The sequence below is a fragment of the Salvelinus fontinalis genome, chromosome 22 (assembly GCF_029448725.1).
Source record: "Salvelinus fontinalis isolate EN_2023a chromosome 22, ASM2944872v1, whole genome shotgun sequence".
Taxonomy (NCBI): Eukaryota; Metazoa; Chordata; class Actinopteri; order Salmoniformes; family Salmonidae; genus Salvelinus; species Salvelinus fontinalis.
Window position 1 is genome coordinate 16,969,144 of NC_074686.1, and position 18,107 is coordinate 16,987,250.

At 43.1% G+C, this 18,107-nt stretch overlaps 1 protein-coding gene across 1 annotated transcript in view; it reads right to left on the minus strand.

The window, feature by feature from the left end:
- Nucleotides 1-340: 340 nt before the first annotated feature.
- The window catches only part of LOC129819953 (teashirt homolog 1-like), a 36,587-nt gene continuing 18,820 nt past the window's right edge, over nt 341-18,107 (minus strand). The window contains exon 2 of the mRNA XM_055876685.1: nt 341-7,376. Coding sequence (XP_055732660.1) covers nt 3,970-7,376 — 3,407 coding nt within the window. The 3' untranslated portion in view covers nt 341-3,969. The remainder of the gene's footprint in view (nt 7,377-18,107) is intronic.

Here is an 18,107-nt window from a genome sequence, read left to right on the forward strand (position 1 = left end):
TCATTTCAAATCTCTTCAAAGTGCAGCTTGTTTTTTGTTGGTCCAGGAGACAAATTCCCTCGTTGCTGCGACTCTATTAATGCTCATTGGTGTGTGTCTTTAAGAGGCTAACACAAAATATACAATGTGAAATAGTCAATATGAGTGTCTCTAATCAGTGATTATGAGTGTCTCTAAACTGCATACGAAAGGTCATGTCTTGACCACTTAAAACACATTTTTGCTGAGGGTCAGGTTACCTTCAAGCCGAGAATTGATATATCCATTAAGAGTAAATCAATGTTTTCCTGATGCTACATTGCCTTTTTTTTAAATCTTCAAGATAAATAACAAAGCAGAATACAGGTTTAAAGTTTATTTTACAATTGCAGAAACAAAACAATACTTTTGTGATTTAGAGGATAGGATTTTGAACAGTATTAATGATACAACATTGAAATGTATAATTTCTTGTGCATTGCATGTTTATTTTGACATACAGTACCATGCACCAGAAGAGATGCCTGCGTAGTTACATTTAATTATGTAAACCACACTGAAGGACCTACTTTTCATTGAAAAAAAGGACATGTTCTGGCTCTACAGTATATATACAGTATACAGTGCCATCGGAAACTAATCAGACCCCTTGACTTTTTCCATTTTTTTTAACGTTACAGCCTTATCCTAAAATGGATTAAATAAATACAAATCCTCAGCAATCTACACACAACACTCGATAATGACAAAGCAAAAACAGTTTTTTTTTTTTTTTTTGCAAATTTAAAAATAAAAAGCTGAAATACCTTATTTACATAAATATTCAGACCCTTTCCTATGAGAATTGAGCTCAGGTTTATCCTGTTTCCATTGATCATCCTTGAGATGTTTCTACAACTTGGAGTCCACCTGTGTAAAATTCAATTGATTGGACATGATTTGGAAAGGCACACACCTGTCAATATAAGGGCCCACAGAGCAAAAACCAAACCATGAGGTCGAAAAAATTGTCCGTAGAGCTCCGAGACAGGATTGTGTCGAGGCACAGATCTGGGGAAAGGTACCAAAAAAATTATGTAGCATTGAAGGTCCCCAAGAACAAAATGGCCTCCATCATTCTTAAATGGAATAAGTTTGGAATCGCCAAGACTCTTCCTAGAGCTGGCCACCCAGCCAAACTGAGTAATCGAGGGAGAAGGGCCTTGGTCATGGAGGTGACCAAGAACCCGACAGAGCTCCAGAGTTCCTCTGTGGAGATTGGAGAACCTTCCAGAAGGACAACCATCTCTAAAGCACTCCACCAATCAGGCCTTTATGGTAGTGGCTAGACGGAAGCCACTCCTCAGTAAAAGGCACATGACAGTCCGCTTGGAGTTTCCCAAAAGGCACCTAAAGATTCTCAGACTATGAGAAACAAGATTATCTGGTCTTGATGAAACCAAGATTGAACTCTTTGGCCTGAATGCCAAGCATCACTACTGGAGTAAACCTGGTACCATATTTCAGCAGCAGGGACTGGGAGACTAGTCAGGATCGAGACAAAGATGAATGGAGCAAAGTACAGAGAGATCATTGATGAAAACCTGCTCCAGAGCGCTCAGGACCTCAGACTGGGGCGAAGGTTCACCTTCCAACAGGACAACGACCCTAAGCACACAGCCTAGACAACGCAGGAGTGGCTTTGGGACAATTCTCTGAATGTCCTTGAGTGGCCCAGCCAGAGCCCGTACTTGAACCCGATCAAACATCTCTGGAGAGACCCGAAAATAGCTGCACAGCAACGCTCCCCATCTAACCTGACAGAGCTTGAGATGATCTGCAGAGAAGAATGGGAGAAACTCCCAAAATACAGGTGTGAAAAGCTTGTAGCATCATATACAAGAAGATTCTAGGTTCTAGATTCTGTAATTGCTGCCAAAGGTGCTTCAACAAAGTACTGAGTAAAGGGTCTGAATACTTATGTAAATGGGATATTTCAGTTTATTTTATAACATTTTATAAAATCCTGTTTTGCTTTGTAATCATGGGGTATTATATGTAGATTGATGAGTGGGGAAAAAACAATTTAATACATTTTAAAATAAGGCTGTAACCTACCAAAATGTGGAAAAAGTCAAGGGGTCTGAATACTTTCTGAAGGCAGTGTATATACTATTTATACCTATATATAGTTAATTGTATATTTTCCATATTTCTCTATAAAATGACAATATAAAAATGCACACAGTACAAATGTTGAGCTGCAGCAAATAGCAAGATATGATGACATACATTTACACACGCTTGCTGATCATTTATGCATGTATCCTTTCTAAACTTAATTTACAAGTTGAAACTGAAACTGCACACAATACAAAGAAACGTGGTATCAAAGCAAATATTTCAATACCAGCATTAAATAATACTTGATTAGTGAAACAAATACTGTATTCAGAGAAAAGCTAAACAAATGAGTATTCTGTTCTTTCTGTAGTTTGCCATTTGACCTACACGTCATCCTTTAAAATGTTACATCCCTTATGCAATGTTGAGGTGATCAGGAGAAGAGAGTCTAAATGTCTAAATGTCATCTTGCCATGGAGTTTATTTTAACAACCCTAATGTATACCTCATCATAGTACCCCAAAAGCACTCATGTAAAGTGCAGAAATCCTAATTCATTTTTGATTAGTTGTAAACAACTAAACACCTTCATATCGATCATATATTTGCAGAATTTGTGGTTTTGTTCAACATTTCTTTTAAATGTTAGTTTCATCTTAAAGGGATACTTTGTGATTTTGGAAATTATGCCCTTTATCTATACTGAACGGAAATATAAACGCAACATAAAGCAACATGCAACAATTTCAAAGATTTTACTGAGTTACAGTTCATATACGGAAATCAGTCAATTTAAATAAATTCATTAGGCCCTAATCTACGGATTTCACACGACTAGGAATGGGTGGGCTACTTGGAAGCCAGGCCCAGCCAACCAGAATGAGTTTTTCCTCACAAAAGGGCTTTATTACAGACAGAAATACCCCTCCCAGACGATCACAAAGGTGAAGCTGTATGTAGAGGTCCTAGGCTGGCGTTGTTACACTTTGTCTGTGGTTGTGAGGCCAGATGGACAAACTGCTAAATTCTCTAAAACAACATTAGAGGTTGGCTTATGGTGGAGAAATGAACATTCAATTATCTAGCAACAGCTCTGGTGGACATTCCTGCAGTCAGCATGCCAATTGCACACTCCCTCAAAACTTGGGACATCTGTGGCATTATGTGATAAAATGGCACATTTTAGAGTGGCCTTTTATTGTCCCCACCACAAGGTGCACCTGTGTAATGATCATGCTGTTTAATCAGCTTCTTGATATGCAATACCTGTTAGGTAGATGGATTATCTTGGCAAAGGAGAAATGCTCACTAACCGGGATGTAAACAAATGTGCGTACAACATTTTTGAAATTAATATTTTTGTGCGTATGGAACATTTCATGGATCTTTTATTTCAGCTCATGAAACATGGGACCAACACTTTACATGTCGCGTTTACATTTTTGTTTAGTGTACTTCCCCAGAGTCAGATGAACTAGCATGCTAGCAGATACTCACAGACTTCCAGTCATTGCGCTAACGCTAGGTAGCATTGGCTCGAGAAACTACCTCAAACTTCCTTCATACTGGACATAGAAGCATAAAAATGGTATCCACGAGTTCATTGAACTCTGGGGAAGTAGATAAGTAGCCTCATTTTTGCCAAAAATCCCAAAGTATCCCTTTAATTCACTGAAAAACATGCACAGACAAAAGATCATATAAATAATCTGCAAAATGTGTGTTCAATTTAAAAATTAAATAAAATCCAAAACAGAACATGGCCCAGTTTTATGACAGCAGTTACTTCGGACTGATTCCAAAGTCTCAGTTAAGATGCAGTGCAGTATTGAGATATAGTGCAACGATTCAGTAATCAGTCATATCATCAGCTTTTGTCCAGCTCATTTATGCTTTATCAAACTTTTCTAGTTCAGTGACAAAGATCAGGTGGTCCTCCGGAGACTTGCCATGCGTTTTGCTAAGATGCAGTTTGACTGCATGCTTGCTGACAAAGGTCCGATTGCACAGCTTGCACTGAAATACAGAGCATGAGTCTTCCTCATTAAGTCCCAGGGAACTGAACGTTTTCTCCGTTATCATTCTGGTAACTGCCTGCTGCTCTCTAAGGTGATCTATGGAAAGCTTTGAGATGTCCTTCATGCTGAAGCCTAAGTGGGACTCCAAATGGTTTATGTAAGAGGAAGGAGTCCTAAACTGAGAGGCACAGTCACTGCACAGAAACAGGGTCTGGCCCGAGTCAATGTTTTTCAGGAATTTTGTCCCGCCTGTCCGCCTCAGCTGGTACTTGACATTGGCCAGCCAATGGGAGATCGTGGTCATGGAGAGACCAGTGAACTTGCAGATATGGACCCGCTCCTGGGGGCCGAGGTCAGTCATGACGAACTTGCCGTCAGACGTCTCCTGGAGACAGGAGGTAAACTGGGCCTGAAGGATGAGGAGGTGCTGAGGATTCCAGTTGGACTGCCGGCCTTTCCTTTTCTGGAATGCAGAGAGCTCCTCCAAGCCATCCTCGAAGGCGCTGTTGTCCGCGTCAGATTTCTCAGAGATGGAGGATGGGGTGGACGATTTCGGTGTCAAACGGCCGGTCAGGTTCTTGACCATGTCGGAGATGTCCATCAAAGCATTTTCCCGTAAAGGGGACGAGAGAGATTCAGACAAGCTTGAGAGAATAGGCCTGTTGCTGTTATTAGTATTACAGTTGTTATTGTTGTTCGGCGTAGTGGAGGTGCTGTTAGCGGTGCGTCCATTCGTGTTTTTCGATTTTGTCAAGTCCATGGGCTGGTCATCATTGTCATAGAATCGATTGATTGACTCAACTTGCTTGACCTGATTGGAGTTGTTCATGGGCTTCTCCATCATGTTGTTACTGATCTTGTACAGCATTGCCAGAGGGTCTAGAAAGGGGGTGGCTGTCTTTGAGGCCTTTCCCAAGTGATTGTTCATGATGGACTGCAACGCACTGAGAGGGTTGACAAAAGACTGCTCAGGTGAATGATCCGTGATGATTCCCAAGCTGTTACAGCCATTGCCGACTACCGTTTTTGGCACATCTGTTCCGTTCTTCATCGGCGGATCCGCTCTGCTGTCTTTTGCCTCTCCCTCTCTGCTTCTAGGCTCGCTCTTATCCTCTACATCAATGTTTTTCACCGGATTATTAAAGCTATCCGGCATGGGTGACCCCTTCCTCTCCTTGGACAGTGGGGACGATGACTTGGTAGAGCTCACTTTGCATTTATTTTCTGAGGCCTTCTCGTCCTTCTCCTTCTTCACAGAGACCTTCCCTGTGACTTTTTCCACCAGCTCCTCCATGGCAAGTACATTGTTCTTGTGTCTTGGAGGTGGGGAATGACTGACCGGTGAATGGATCAGATTGCTGGAGTCAGAGCCCATCACCTTCAAGCTGCTAGTGCTGAACAAAGGTTGAACCACCTGGACACTCTGCATTGAGGACTTCAGAGACCCCTGGAGCTGGTAGGCAGCGTGGATGCTAGGGTAGCCAGCACCACCCCAGGTGGGCGTCCCAGTCTGGGCCTTGCTGATTGCACTTGACACTGTGAACTCTAAGGACTTCAGGATATCCAGACCTCCTTTGGGAGTCTCTTCCAGGTCTTCCTCTGTGAGATACTTGTAATGTCCAGCCTTGCCAGCTTTCTCACTTTTCTCAGTCAGATCCTCTTTCTCTTCTTTGATCTTATTCTCTGGTTCACTCATCTCCATTTTCTCATGTTCCTCCCTTTTCTCTTCAGTGTGGGAGGAGTGCAGGAGAGGAGAATCGGGCTGTGACTTCACATTGGGAGCAGGCAGTCGTGTAGAGGTCGGCGGGAGAGGAATGGACTGTATCTTTTCCTCAACCAGGGGGTCAAACACCAACTGCTTCCCCTTTTTGGACGCTGTGTTGGTCACTTTCAAAAAGTGTCCTGTGACCATCATGTGGGCTGTCAGTTGTTGCAGGGTGTCGTGGGAACTCCCGCACTCCATGCATTTGAGGATCTGGGCCTTGCGAGCCTCAAACTGCCAGGTGTAACTGGCGCCATTTTGGTAGCCGTAGCGGTTATTCGCTGTGACATAGGGGTTAACCACTTTCTGGTCTTTCATGGTCTCCCCAAGGTGTACACCAGGTGTGTTGTGGACAGACTCTGGAGAGCACGGGGACACCAAGTCATGAAATGCTCTTTTTCTGGTAGGTGGCACCAGCTTTGAGGTGAGGGCTGGCATGGGTTCTTTGAGAGGCACTTTCTGGTAGTGTTTTGTTTTGATCATGTGGACGCTCAGGTCCTGCAGGGATTCAAAGGAGTGGCCGCAGTACATGCACTTGAGAACCTTTTGAGCGTCCTCCTTGCCTTCCATCTCCATGAGGGAGCGCTTACGTGGCTTGGACCACCTCTTTCCCCGCTCCTCCTCCTTGTCCTTGTTGTCATCACGGTAGTGGCCTGACTCATTCATGTGTACCGTGAGCCCCACCAGCGTGTCATAGGCTCCGCTGCAGTCCTTGCACCGGAACTTGCTGGCACCGGTGAACACCGGGCCGTAGAGCTTGTTGTGCTGCCGGTACAGCTGCACAGTGCTGAAGAGGCTCGGCTCGGGGAGGAGGTTATATGGTGTATGCTGCAGGGTTTTGGCCAAAGCCGCTTGGTGCCAGTCATAGGTCACTCCACCGGTGCTGCCAGTGCTGACACCAGTGCCATTGTTGTTAGTGTTAGCGGTACTTCTAGCGGTAGTGTTGCTGGTAGTGTTGGTAGGGGCAGAGGTGTTGCTGCTGCTGTTGGTGTGGTTATTATTGTTCACAAGTCTGATAGTATTACTGTTGGCGATACCGTTGCTCCCCTTGTGGCTGCTTCCATTGCTGTTGCTGATCACACTGATGACCTTGTTGCTGTTGCTGTTACTTCTTAGCATGTCCTTGGTGATGCTGGACCAAGAGGCGTCCGAGATCAGGTTTGCATAGACGGCTTTCATCTGCGCCAGGCTGTCCTGCAGAGACAGGCCATTGGGGATCTTTAGGTGGTCTTCTCCTCCTATGACTGCCTCCTCCTTATCCAGTCCGTCCTTGGAGCGAGTGCTCTGGAAGTCGGTAAGCTGGTCGCTGGCATCGCTGAGAGGAGAGGCGTAGCCGGCGTCGGGGTTGGTGCCATTGCTGAACGGGGAGTTCTGGAAGCTGAATTGGTCCCCGGCATCGTCATCCTCGTTGCAGAGGTACTCGCCGTCCTGTCCATCCAAGGAGAGCCCATCATCTTGCAGGTGCTCCTCATCGATCTTGTCATCAGCCTTAAACTCGTCCTCGTCCCCATAAGCTGAGAAACACAAGATGAGAGAGAAAAGGGACATCAGGCAACTCATTGGGGCAGAACATTCCTAGTGGCACCTCTCAAATTGGTCAGATGTGTCCACCTGATGTGTATAAAGATTCTCGATGTTTGTATCCCATAATGTGCGTTTAATGTGTGTATACCACGCATACATGCGTGTATCTCTGAATGTGTAAAGAGTGGGTGAGTGTCATGATTCTTAAGAGATTTTTGTCAATAGTCCTGGCGGAGGACACAGCTTTGCAATTACAAAGTGGCAAACATCGATATCTTGACTATGATAGATAGTCCCCTTCACTGTGCGGCCTAACGAAGGTATTGAACATTGCGGCTCAGCAAGGGTAAAGGAGAACACAGATGAGCAAGATAAATATTTCCCCTTGAGTTCAAAAACTAGGGACACAAGCAAAATTCTACATGATGGAAAACCAGTTCCCAAAGCAGAAGATGTATATTAATCACTTCTGTCCACTTGACAAAAAAGGTCAGTAGCCTACATACAGTATGTTAGAACGCTCATGTTTGTTGCTTTGTTTGTCTTAACTTCAAGTTCTCATACACTATACATTATTGATGTACACTGTTGAATACAAATATACAGAAGAAAGTTCACAGTCCTAAATCCTATCCTTCAAATGATTAGACTGCCCAGGAAAAAGGTTACAACAACAGCCACAAGCCAGTTCATGTACTAAAATGGCTTCCTCTTCTAGTTGGAGGGCACTGACTCTCTGACTTTGATCCAGTCTCTGCTACCACTGTGCCACTCACACCCTGCCCGTCAAGTGTGCAATAAGTGGGTGAGCATGCCAGGCCCTCGGCCGTGCTGGCATAGAGTTGGCAGAGGCAGTGGACTCCTCACAGCGTGGCGCGTGGAAATCGCCGGTGGAAATGACATGACATGTTGTCACCATCCATGCTGTACTAGTTCTCAGGGAGCGGAGTGTGGCGGCTTCCGGGGGGGAGGGGAAACAGAATATTACCCGTAGAGGATGAGGGCATGACTTTTGAGTATACTTTCTCTTTCTCCACACAGACTCTTACATCAAGGTTCATCTACATACTATTTTGAAGTACACTATTAAAAAAATAATAATCTGAATTGAGGAAAAACGACAGCAGTTGTTTTTTCTTCAACACCCAAAAAATCATGCAGTCCTTATGTGGCCTTTCATCAGATAAAGCAGAGATAATAGGTAACAACAGCATGGCTATGGTATGTGTCTAACGAAACTGCCTTTTCCTCTAGCATTTACACTTCTAAGTGTTGTCAGCCTCGAAAAGGGAATAACGGAACTCTTTGTCAGGGCACAACAAGATAGAAAAGACACGGCATTTATTTAATGACCATTAAGGAAAGTGAATGAAAGCCACGTGACTGAGCACTTAACAAGGCACTACCTGTGTTGATCAGCTGCCTGGGTGGTTATCTGTAATGGAGGACAACATGAGATTGCAACCCCTGTAGCCATGCAGGAATCATGGCAGACATTTTACTTTAAGAATAAGCCTATAACCAGCGTCAACCGTCTAGAAATCCAGGCCCTCTGGACATTGAGACAAAGTCAGACTTCAACTGTCTCTAAACTGCACTAAGTAGCGAATAAAAAATTGTAGAGGAACAAATTTCCAACAATCAAATGTTCCAATTTCACAATACTATGTCCCGTTTCACTTGATATGAAAATGTGCTGTATCTACATTACGTACGTTCCATATTGTAATGGTAATCGTAAAGGAGAAATACTGTAAATAGAGAAAAGGACAGAGAGAGCGAGGGGGAAAGAGCGAGTGAAAGCGATACAGAGACAGACAGATGGAGACAGTGCTCGGGCAGTTCACTCTATCCTTCCCCATAAGATGCTTGTCCAAGGTGCCAGTATCAGTCTCTAGCGAGGAGGCAGATGTGCTGTCAGCTCCTGAACTGTGCATGCCGCTCAGGCCCATAATCGGAGAAGACATAATACCTGATGTTTGTGAGCTGCCATTTACTGCTGCCTGAGAGAAGCTGGAGGGCCATAAGCAACTGTGACTACTGTGTGTGTTTGTGTGAGTGTGTGTGTGTGACTCTGTCTGCGTGTGTGCTGGTATAAATGTGTATGAACATCCAACTCTAGCGTGTACCATATATACACAAAAGGTAATACTACTTTTCTCACATAATACCTGGAATCTATCTGTCCGGTACTACAACTAGGCGTATCCCAGAGCCCCACATCAGACCCTTTCACATATAATCCAATTAAGTTTTTAGGGATAGGGGGCAGCATTTTCCCTTTGGATGAATAGCATGCCCAGAGTGAACTGCCTCCTACTCTGTCCCAGATGCTAATATATGCATATTATTATTACTATTGGATATAAAACACTCTGAAGTTTTTAAAACTGTTTAAATGATGTATGTGAGTATAACATAACTCATATGGCAGGCAAAAACCTGAGAAAAAATCCAAACAGGAAATGGGAATTCTGAGGCTGGTCGATTTTCAACTCATCGCCTATTGAAATCCCAGTGGGATATGGATCTGTTTGCACTTCCTACGGCTTCCACTAGATGTCAACAGTCTGTAGAACGTTGAATGAAGCTTCTACTGTGATGTTGAGCCGGATGGGAGCTGTTTGAGTTAGTGGTCTGGCAGAGAGCCAGGTCCTGGTCACGCGCATTCCACATGATATCGACTTGCGTTCCATTACTTCTATAGACACAAAGAAATTCTCCGGTTGGAACGTTATTGAATATTTATGATTACAACATCCTAAAGATTAATTCTATACTTAGTTTGACAAGTTTATTCAACCTGTAATATAACTTTTTGAAGTTTTCCTCCGACGTTTGCCTGGACCTGCACGAGCGTTTGGATATGTGCACTAAATGTGCTAACAAAAGTAGCTACTTGGACATAAATAATGGACATTATCGAACAAAACAACAATTTATTGTGGAACTAGGATTCCTGGGAGTGCATTCTGATGAAGATCTTTAAAGGTAAGGGAATATTTATAGTGTAATTTCTGATTTCTGTTGACTCCAACATGGCGGAGAATTTTATTACTTTTCTGAGCGCCGTCTCAGATTATTGCATGGTTTGCTTTTTCCGTAAAGTTTTTGGGAAATCTGACACAGTGGTTGCATTAAGAACAAGTGTATCTTTAATTCTATGGAAAACATGTATCTTTCATCAAAGTTTATGAGTATTTCTGTTATTTGATGTGGCTCTCTGCAACTTCTTTGGATATTTTGGAGGCATTTCTGAACATGGCGCCAATGTAAACTGAGATTTTTGGATATAAATATGCACATTATCGAACAAAACACACATGTATTGTGTAACATGATGTCCTATGAGTGTCATCTGATGAAGATCATCAAAGGTTAGTGATTCATTTCATCTCTATTTCTGCTTTTTGTGACTCCTATCTTTGGCTGGGAAAATGGCTGTGTGTTTTTTGGACTTGGCGGTGATCTAACATAATCATATGTTGTGTTTTCGCTGTAAAGCATTTTTTTAAATCGGACACGATGGGTAGTGTCACGTTCCTGACCTGTTTTCCCTTGTTTTGTATTTTTTTTTAGTATGGTCAGGGCGTGAGTTGGGGTTGGCATTCTATGTGTTTCTATGTTGGGTTCGTTGTATTAGCCTGATATGGTTCTTAATCAGGGGCAGGTGTTTTACGTTTCCTCTGATTGAGAACCATATTTAGGTAGGCTGTCCACACTGTTTGTTTGTGGGTGATTGTTCCTGTGTCAGTGTTTGTGCCACACGGGACTGCTTTCGTTCGTTCGTGTGTTCTTTCCTGTTCGTGCGTTCTTGTTTTATGTTCTCAAGTACAGGTCTGTTCACGTCGTTTATTGTTTTGTAGTTTGTTTAAGAGTTTTTCCGTCTTCGTCTTTCTTAAATAAACAAATATGTATTCAACCCACGCTGCGTTTTGGTCCGATCCATGCTCCTCTTCAGACGAGGAGAAAGATGAGCGTTACAGGTAGATTAACAAGATAATAATCTTTCATTTCCTGCATTGGACTTGTTAATGTGTGAAAGTTACATATTTCAAAAAAATATTTTTGAATTTCCTGCGCTGCCTTTTCAGTGGAATGTTGTCGAGGGGTTCCGCTAGCGGAATGTGTGTCCTAGAAAGGTTAAAGAACTGACCACAACAAAAAATGTCAAAAGTCCATCCATGTCAAGAGCATTCCGTATTTCACTTCATTGGAGCGTTTGGTTGAGTACCTCAAAGCACTGACAACTCTCCCATCACTCTTACTCTCTCACTGTCTCCAAATAGCTCATCACACTAAGCAACACACCAAAAAAAATCAATTAGCGTCTCCACTATAATTACCCTTAGCTCTGACTGAGCAGAGTGGGTAAAGAGGGAACGACAGACAAGAGAACCTGACACTTCTAAAAACAATGCCAGTCTTTTCCTGCACACACACACCTACACCTCAGCCTATATCCCCCCCCCCCCCCCCATACTAGAGGTCGACCGATTAATCGGAATGGCCGATTAATTAGGGCCGATTTCAAACATAACAATCGGAAATCTGTATTTTTGGACACCGATTTGGCCGATTATTATTATTATTATTTTTATACCTGTATTTAACTAGGCAAGTCAGTTAAGAACACATTCTTATTTTCAATGATGGCCTCGGAACGGTGGGTTAACGGTGGGGCAGAACGACAGATTTTTACCTTGTCAGCTAGGGGATTCAATCTTACAACCTTACGGTTAACTAGTCCAACTCTCTAACCACCTGTCTCTCATTGCACTCCACGAGGAGCCTGCCTGTTACGCGAATGCAGTAAGAAGCCAAGGTAAGTTGCTAGCTAGCATTAAACTTATCTTCTAAAAAACAATCAATCAATCATAATCACTAGTTAACTACACATGGTTGATGATATTACTAGTTTATCTAGCATGTCCTGCGTTGCATATAATCGATGCGGTGCGCATTCGCGAAAAATGTACCTAACCATAAACATCAATGCCTTTTTTTAAATCAATACATAGAAGTATATATTTTTTAAACCTGCCTATTTAGTTAATATTGCCTGCTAACATGATTTTCTTTGTGTCACTTCACTTGCAACAGAATCAGGGTACATGCAGCAGTTAGGGCAGCCTGGCTCGTTGCAAACTGTGTGAAGACTATTTCTTTCTAACAAAGACAGCCAACTTCGCTAAACAGGGGATGATTTAACAAAAGAGCATTTGCGAAAAAAGCACAATCGTTGCAAGACTGTACCTAACCATAAACCTCAATGCCTTTCTTAAAATCAATACACAGAAGTATATATTTTTAAACCTGCATATTTAGCTAAAAGAAATCCAGGTTAGCAGGCAATATTAATAATAATAATAATCCCCAGTTTACAATTGGCTCATTCATCCCCCTCCTCTCCCCTGTAACTATTCCCCAGGTCGTTGCTGCAAATGAGAACCTGTTCTCAGTCAACTTACCTGGTAAAATAACGGTAAAATAAAATAAATAAAAAATTAAACAGGTGAAATTGTGTCACTTCTCTTGCGTTCATTGCACGCAGAGTCAGGGTATTTGCAACAGTTTGGGCCGCCTTGGCTCGTTGCGAACTAATTTGCCAGAATCTTTGGTAATTATGACATAACATTGAAGGTTGTGCAATATAACAGGAATATTTAGACCTGTTAGATAAAATACAGAACGGTTCCGTATTTCACTGAAAGAATGAATGTTATGTTTTCGAGATGATAGTTTCCGGATTCGACCATATTAATGACCTAAGGCTCGTATTTCTGTGTGTTATTATGTTATAATTAAGTCTATGATTTGATAGAGCAGTCTGACTGAGCGATGGTAGGCACCAGCAGGCTCGTAAGCATTCATTCAAACAGCACGTTTGTGCGTTTTTCCAGCAGCTCTGCTGTTTATGACTTCCAAGCCTATCAACTCCCGAGATTAGGCTGGTGTAACCGATGTGAAATGGCTAGCTAGTTAGCGGGGTGCGCGCTAATAGCGTTTCAAACTTCACTCGCTCTGAGACTTGGAGTAGTTGCTCCCCTTGCTCTGCATGGGTAACGCTGCTTGGAGGGTGGCTGTTGTTGATGTGTTCCTCGTTCGAGCCCAGGTAGGAGCGAGGAGAGGGGCGTAAGCTATACTGTTACACTGGCAATTTTAAAGTGCCTATAAGAACATCCAATAGTCAAAGGTATATGAAATACAAATGGTATAGAGAGAAATAGTCCTATAATTCCTATAATAACTTCAACCTAAAACGTCTTACCTGGGAATATTGAAGACTCATGTTAAAAGGAACCACCAGCTTTCATATGTTCTCATGTTCTGAGCAAGGAACTTAAACGTTAGCTTTTTTACATGGCACATATTGCACTTTTACTTTCTTCTCCAACACTTTGTTTTTGCATTATTTAAACCAAATTGAACATGTTTCATTATTTATTTGAGGCTAAATTGATTTTATTGATGTATTATATTACGTTAAAATAAGTGTTCATTCAGTACTGTTGTAATTGTCATTATTACAAATATATAAATAAAATCGGCATCGGCTTTTTTTGGTCCTCCAATAATCGGTATCGGCGTTGAAAAATCATAATCGGTCGACATCTTCCCCATACATACACACACCCCAAACACGTACCTCCCCCGACATCCCCAGACTGCTGCCTCCACCTCGGAACCCAACAGTGTCAAATCATGTGTCAGTGTGAGGGTGGTGGGTGTCAGTGTCCACAAACAAGCCTTTTCTTTCAGCGAAAGAAAAAAACAACATAAAAGTAAATTTTTTGTCCTTTTTCTCTCCCTTCTTTTTTGCCATCTGTGTAAAAAATAAATAAATAAAAAAGCTCCTGGTGTCACCGGTTGCTAATAAGGCAATCAGTGATGGGGAGATGCTGACAAGGCGCGTTGAGCCACCCGCTTTCAAGCCTCACTCAGAACAACGGAGAGAGGGGGAGAGAGAGGGGGGAAGGATTCAAATAGGGGGAGGGGAGGACGTCTGTTGTGGTTGTCAGTCAACAAAAGAGAAAAAGAAAATAAGCCCACTTTGTGCTGTCACGGAGAATAGAAGAGGAAAATAAGTTTGTAAAGACAAAAAAAGGAAAGACGATTTGTTTAGGTGTTAGCTGACAGAGGTGTGAACAGGAGAGTTTTGATTTTGTCTGTCTTTGGGTGGGTCAGATGTGAAATCGACAGTAACCTGAGGCAGCGAGATAAAAATGAAAGGTGTGCATTTGTGTGCGTGTATGTGAGTGAGCGTGGGTGGGTATGTAAGTATCTATGCGTATCTATCCACCTGGTGTGCTAGGGAGATATTTTGTACGTATCCATCAGGCCTGTCCCTGTGTGTTTGTGTGTCTCAGTACGTTCATGTGTCAGTGTCAATGACGTGTGCGTGTTAATATGTGAGTGTGCAAATGTGTGTGTGTGTCAAACACAGAGGGGACGTGTGACAGCTGTGGAGAGGAAAGGGAGAGCGAGGCCATCTGCATCCAGAGACGAGCCTGTCACTTTGGCACGGGCTTCCTCCAGACAGGTGACACCTCGGCAGGACACTACCGGGCCTTTACTGCGCGCACACACACACACACACACACACACACACACACACACACACACACACACACACACACACACACACACACACACACACACACACACACACACACACACACACACACACACACACACACACACACACACACACACACACACACACACACGCACACAGCTAAGTTTACAGTACATAGACAAAAACAGACAGACATTCTCACAGTCACGGACACATGTACAAGCCTTCTCTATGCCAAGCTCAAATATGTTTTATAAACTGGGTGGTTTGAGCCTTGAAAGCTGATTGGCTGACAGGCGTGGTATATCAGACCGTATACCACAGATATGACAAAACACTTATTTACTGCACAAATTATGTTGGTAACCAGTTTATAATAGCAATAAGGCACCTCAGGCGTTTTTGATATATGGCCAATGTACCACGCCTAAGGGCTGTGTCCAGGCACTCCTTAAGAACAGCCTTTAGCCGTGATATATTGGCCATATACCACACCTCCTCGTGCCTTATTGTTTAAATATAATACTGCATTCATCAAAGAAATTGTTATCTGTCATGGATAAACATTTAAAAAAACATTGTCCTCTTACAGTACTGTTTATATATTGTCTATATGGCACAGTGGTTGTGATAGTATGCACAGTGAATTCCCAACTAGCTGTGCTTTCACTCACATGCCCTAATGTGTTGACATGCTCAAAACATTGCATCGGAACAACTCGAGAATCAACTGGCGAGACAGGCCCCTCTGCTTCAAAACAAATTAGACGAAAATTAAGTTTTGCTTTCCCGAGAGAGAGCCGGCAGTTTCTCTCTATATAACGTCTGAAAAATGGAGTCACTTCATATATATTTTTCCTGGCTTGTTTCTCTTGCGCAAATCTGTCACTTAAACCCATAACACTATCTATCTGTCACGGGGCGCAGGGGTTACACCATTTGGCTGGTGTCAAACTTAACCAAAGCTATCGTGAGGGAAACAATGTGAGACAGGGAGCGAGAGCAGTTGAGCAAGAAGCAGCACCACCGAATTGCAACTCACACACATGATACACACACACACCCCTCCATATTTATTTACGCTGTCTCAGAGAAGAGGGCCAATCCCGGCAGTCATTTGCGGTGCTAATGTCCAATTCCGCCTGCTCTCACTCCGCTGATTTAGCCCGTGTCAGGCTCTCTGCTATTCCAGACCGGCAACCGGGTCGCCGTTTAGACGCCCTTCAAAATGGGGGCCGAAACGTGGCCAGTCTTATCCTCTCTCTCTCTCTCTCTCCGCTTTGCTTTGTCACCGGCCCCTCCGCTCGCTGCCACTTAGCTGTGATGGCTTTGGACAGGCCTGATCAGTGTGTGTCATTTGACCTGCAGGAAGTGTGCATGTGGGTGTGTGCGCGCGAGAGGGGGACAGTGGGACTGGCTGTAAATAAAATGACATTATTATTTCCTCTGTCCTATCATGTAGAAAAGCCAATTATGGTAATGCACCGCACGTCAGGGGGCATGTATTTTCCTCCCTCTCTCCTTCTCGCTCTTTCTTCTTCTCTGGGACAGCCACTGCTGCACAGGCCTGGGTTGCGTGATGCTGTCGGTTCCAAGCGCTTGCGGGGCCTACGCGAAAACAAGCTGGCGTTAAGGCCTACTGCCTACGTTCGCTAAGGCTAACCGAGGAAAAACTGCCAGACCTTTTCATTTACGTCTGTGTGTAAAAAGGTCGACAGCATAGTTTTAATTTCGAGATGATTCTCATAGTCGTTCCCTTTGTTCAACAAAAAAAAGAAAGCCACAGAGCCTCCTATTTCTTGGGCATCTTATTTACTGTAATGGTGAGGACCTCTGTTTTTTTAGTACTTCTCTCATGACTGCTGTTGGTGTACAATCTCCTTTAACATTATTCGGCTAGCAAAGTTTGACTGCTTTTTTTTGCGATTTCAAACCAAATTTGCCCCCTCAATATGCCCAGGAACAAACTATACCAGGAAAGAGCACTCCGTTTTTACCCATCTTTTTCCATCATACAATCCTTGCTTAGGGAGTTACCCATTCACTGATTAGCATTATTGTTGTGATTATGTCCACTGCCTTTTTTGTCTCAAGCCAGATCAAACTTAATCTCAGCCTAAACAAAAGCGGGGGCCTTTGAAGTTCTGAGGCTTGTTTTACATGGATCCCGCCCAGTATAAAGTGACATTGATTTTGTTTGCCGTGGATCTTGTGGAGTGGTCGCTCTAAATTAATATCTGATTTCCCCTCAACTGCCTGCTTATAAAAATCTGCTCACAGTTCCCAGCCCCCCCTTCCCCCTGCCCATGTGGAATAATTGACCATATGGCACAATACCTGCAGGGCCTCCAATAGCTGGTGTACCGTTCCAGCGGGCCGTGCAAATTCATCTCCTCGGCTTTCCAAAACTTCCGGAGGTGGAAGAAAACCATGTTTGCTGCGCAACTGAGTGCTCGTGTCTACTTTCGACAAGATATATGAAACGTAGGATAAATGGAATTCAAATGCGTTGGAGGTATGACTTTTTTTCTGATCTTATGCTCGATTGGAGACAGTTCTTTCTGTCATAATGAGTGATTGTAATTTATTTTCTATTCAATTCATTAACATTTTCATAATTTAAGGCAAATTTGTATTCATACATAACATTTCTGCCTATTTTTTTAAATGGATATTAAAGATACAAAAGGTGTATGAAGATAATTTGATATGATACACCTGTAGCATGGTATCAAATGAATAATGCATTTGTACCTTCTCATTCACGTTTCTCTCTCTCTCTCTCTCTCTCTCTCTCCATCTCACAACACTCCAATGTAAAGCCTACTTCGTCCTATAATATATATATATTTGTTAAGGTTGTGTAGCACACTTTCCCTGTCATCTGCAGTACACTAACTTGCAGGCCACAACCAAATTATGCTAATGACCTGCTAAAATGGGTCATATAGACAGAGCATTTTATATTAGCTTCAAACAATAGGGGGGGTGGGGGGGGTCGCTAAGGGGAGGTGACGAGACTTTTGTGGAGGGGGGAGTTCTGTCAGTTCACTCTTATATCCCTGTCCAGAAGAGGGAGATAAGTCCGACATGAGTTATCCTGACCACCATGACAACGTTACTCACAGCAACATGAACAAGT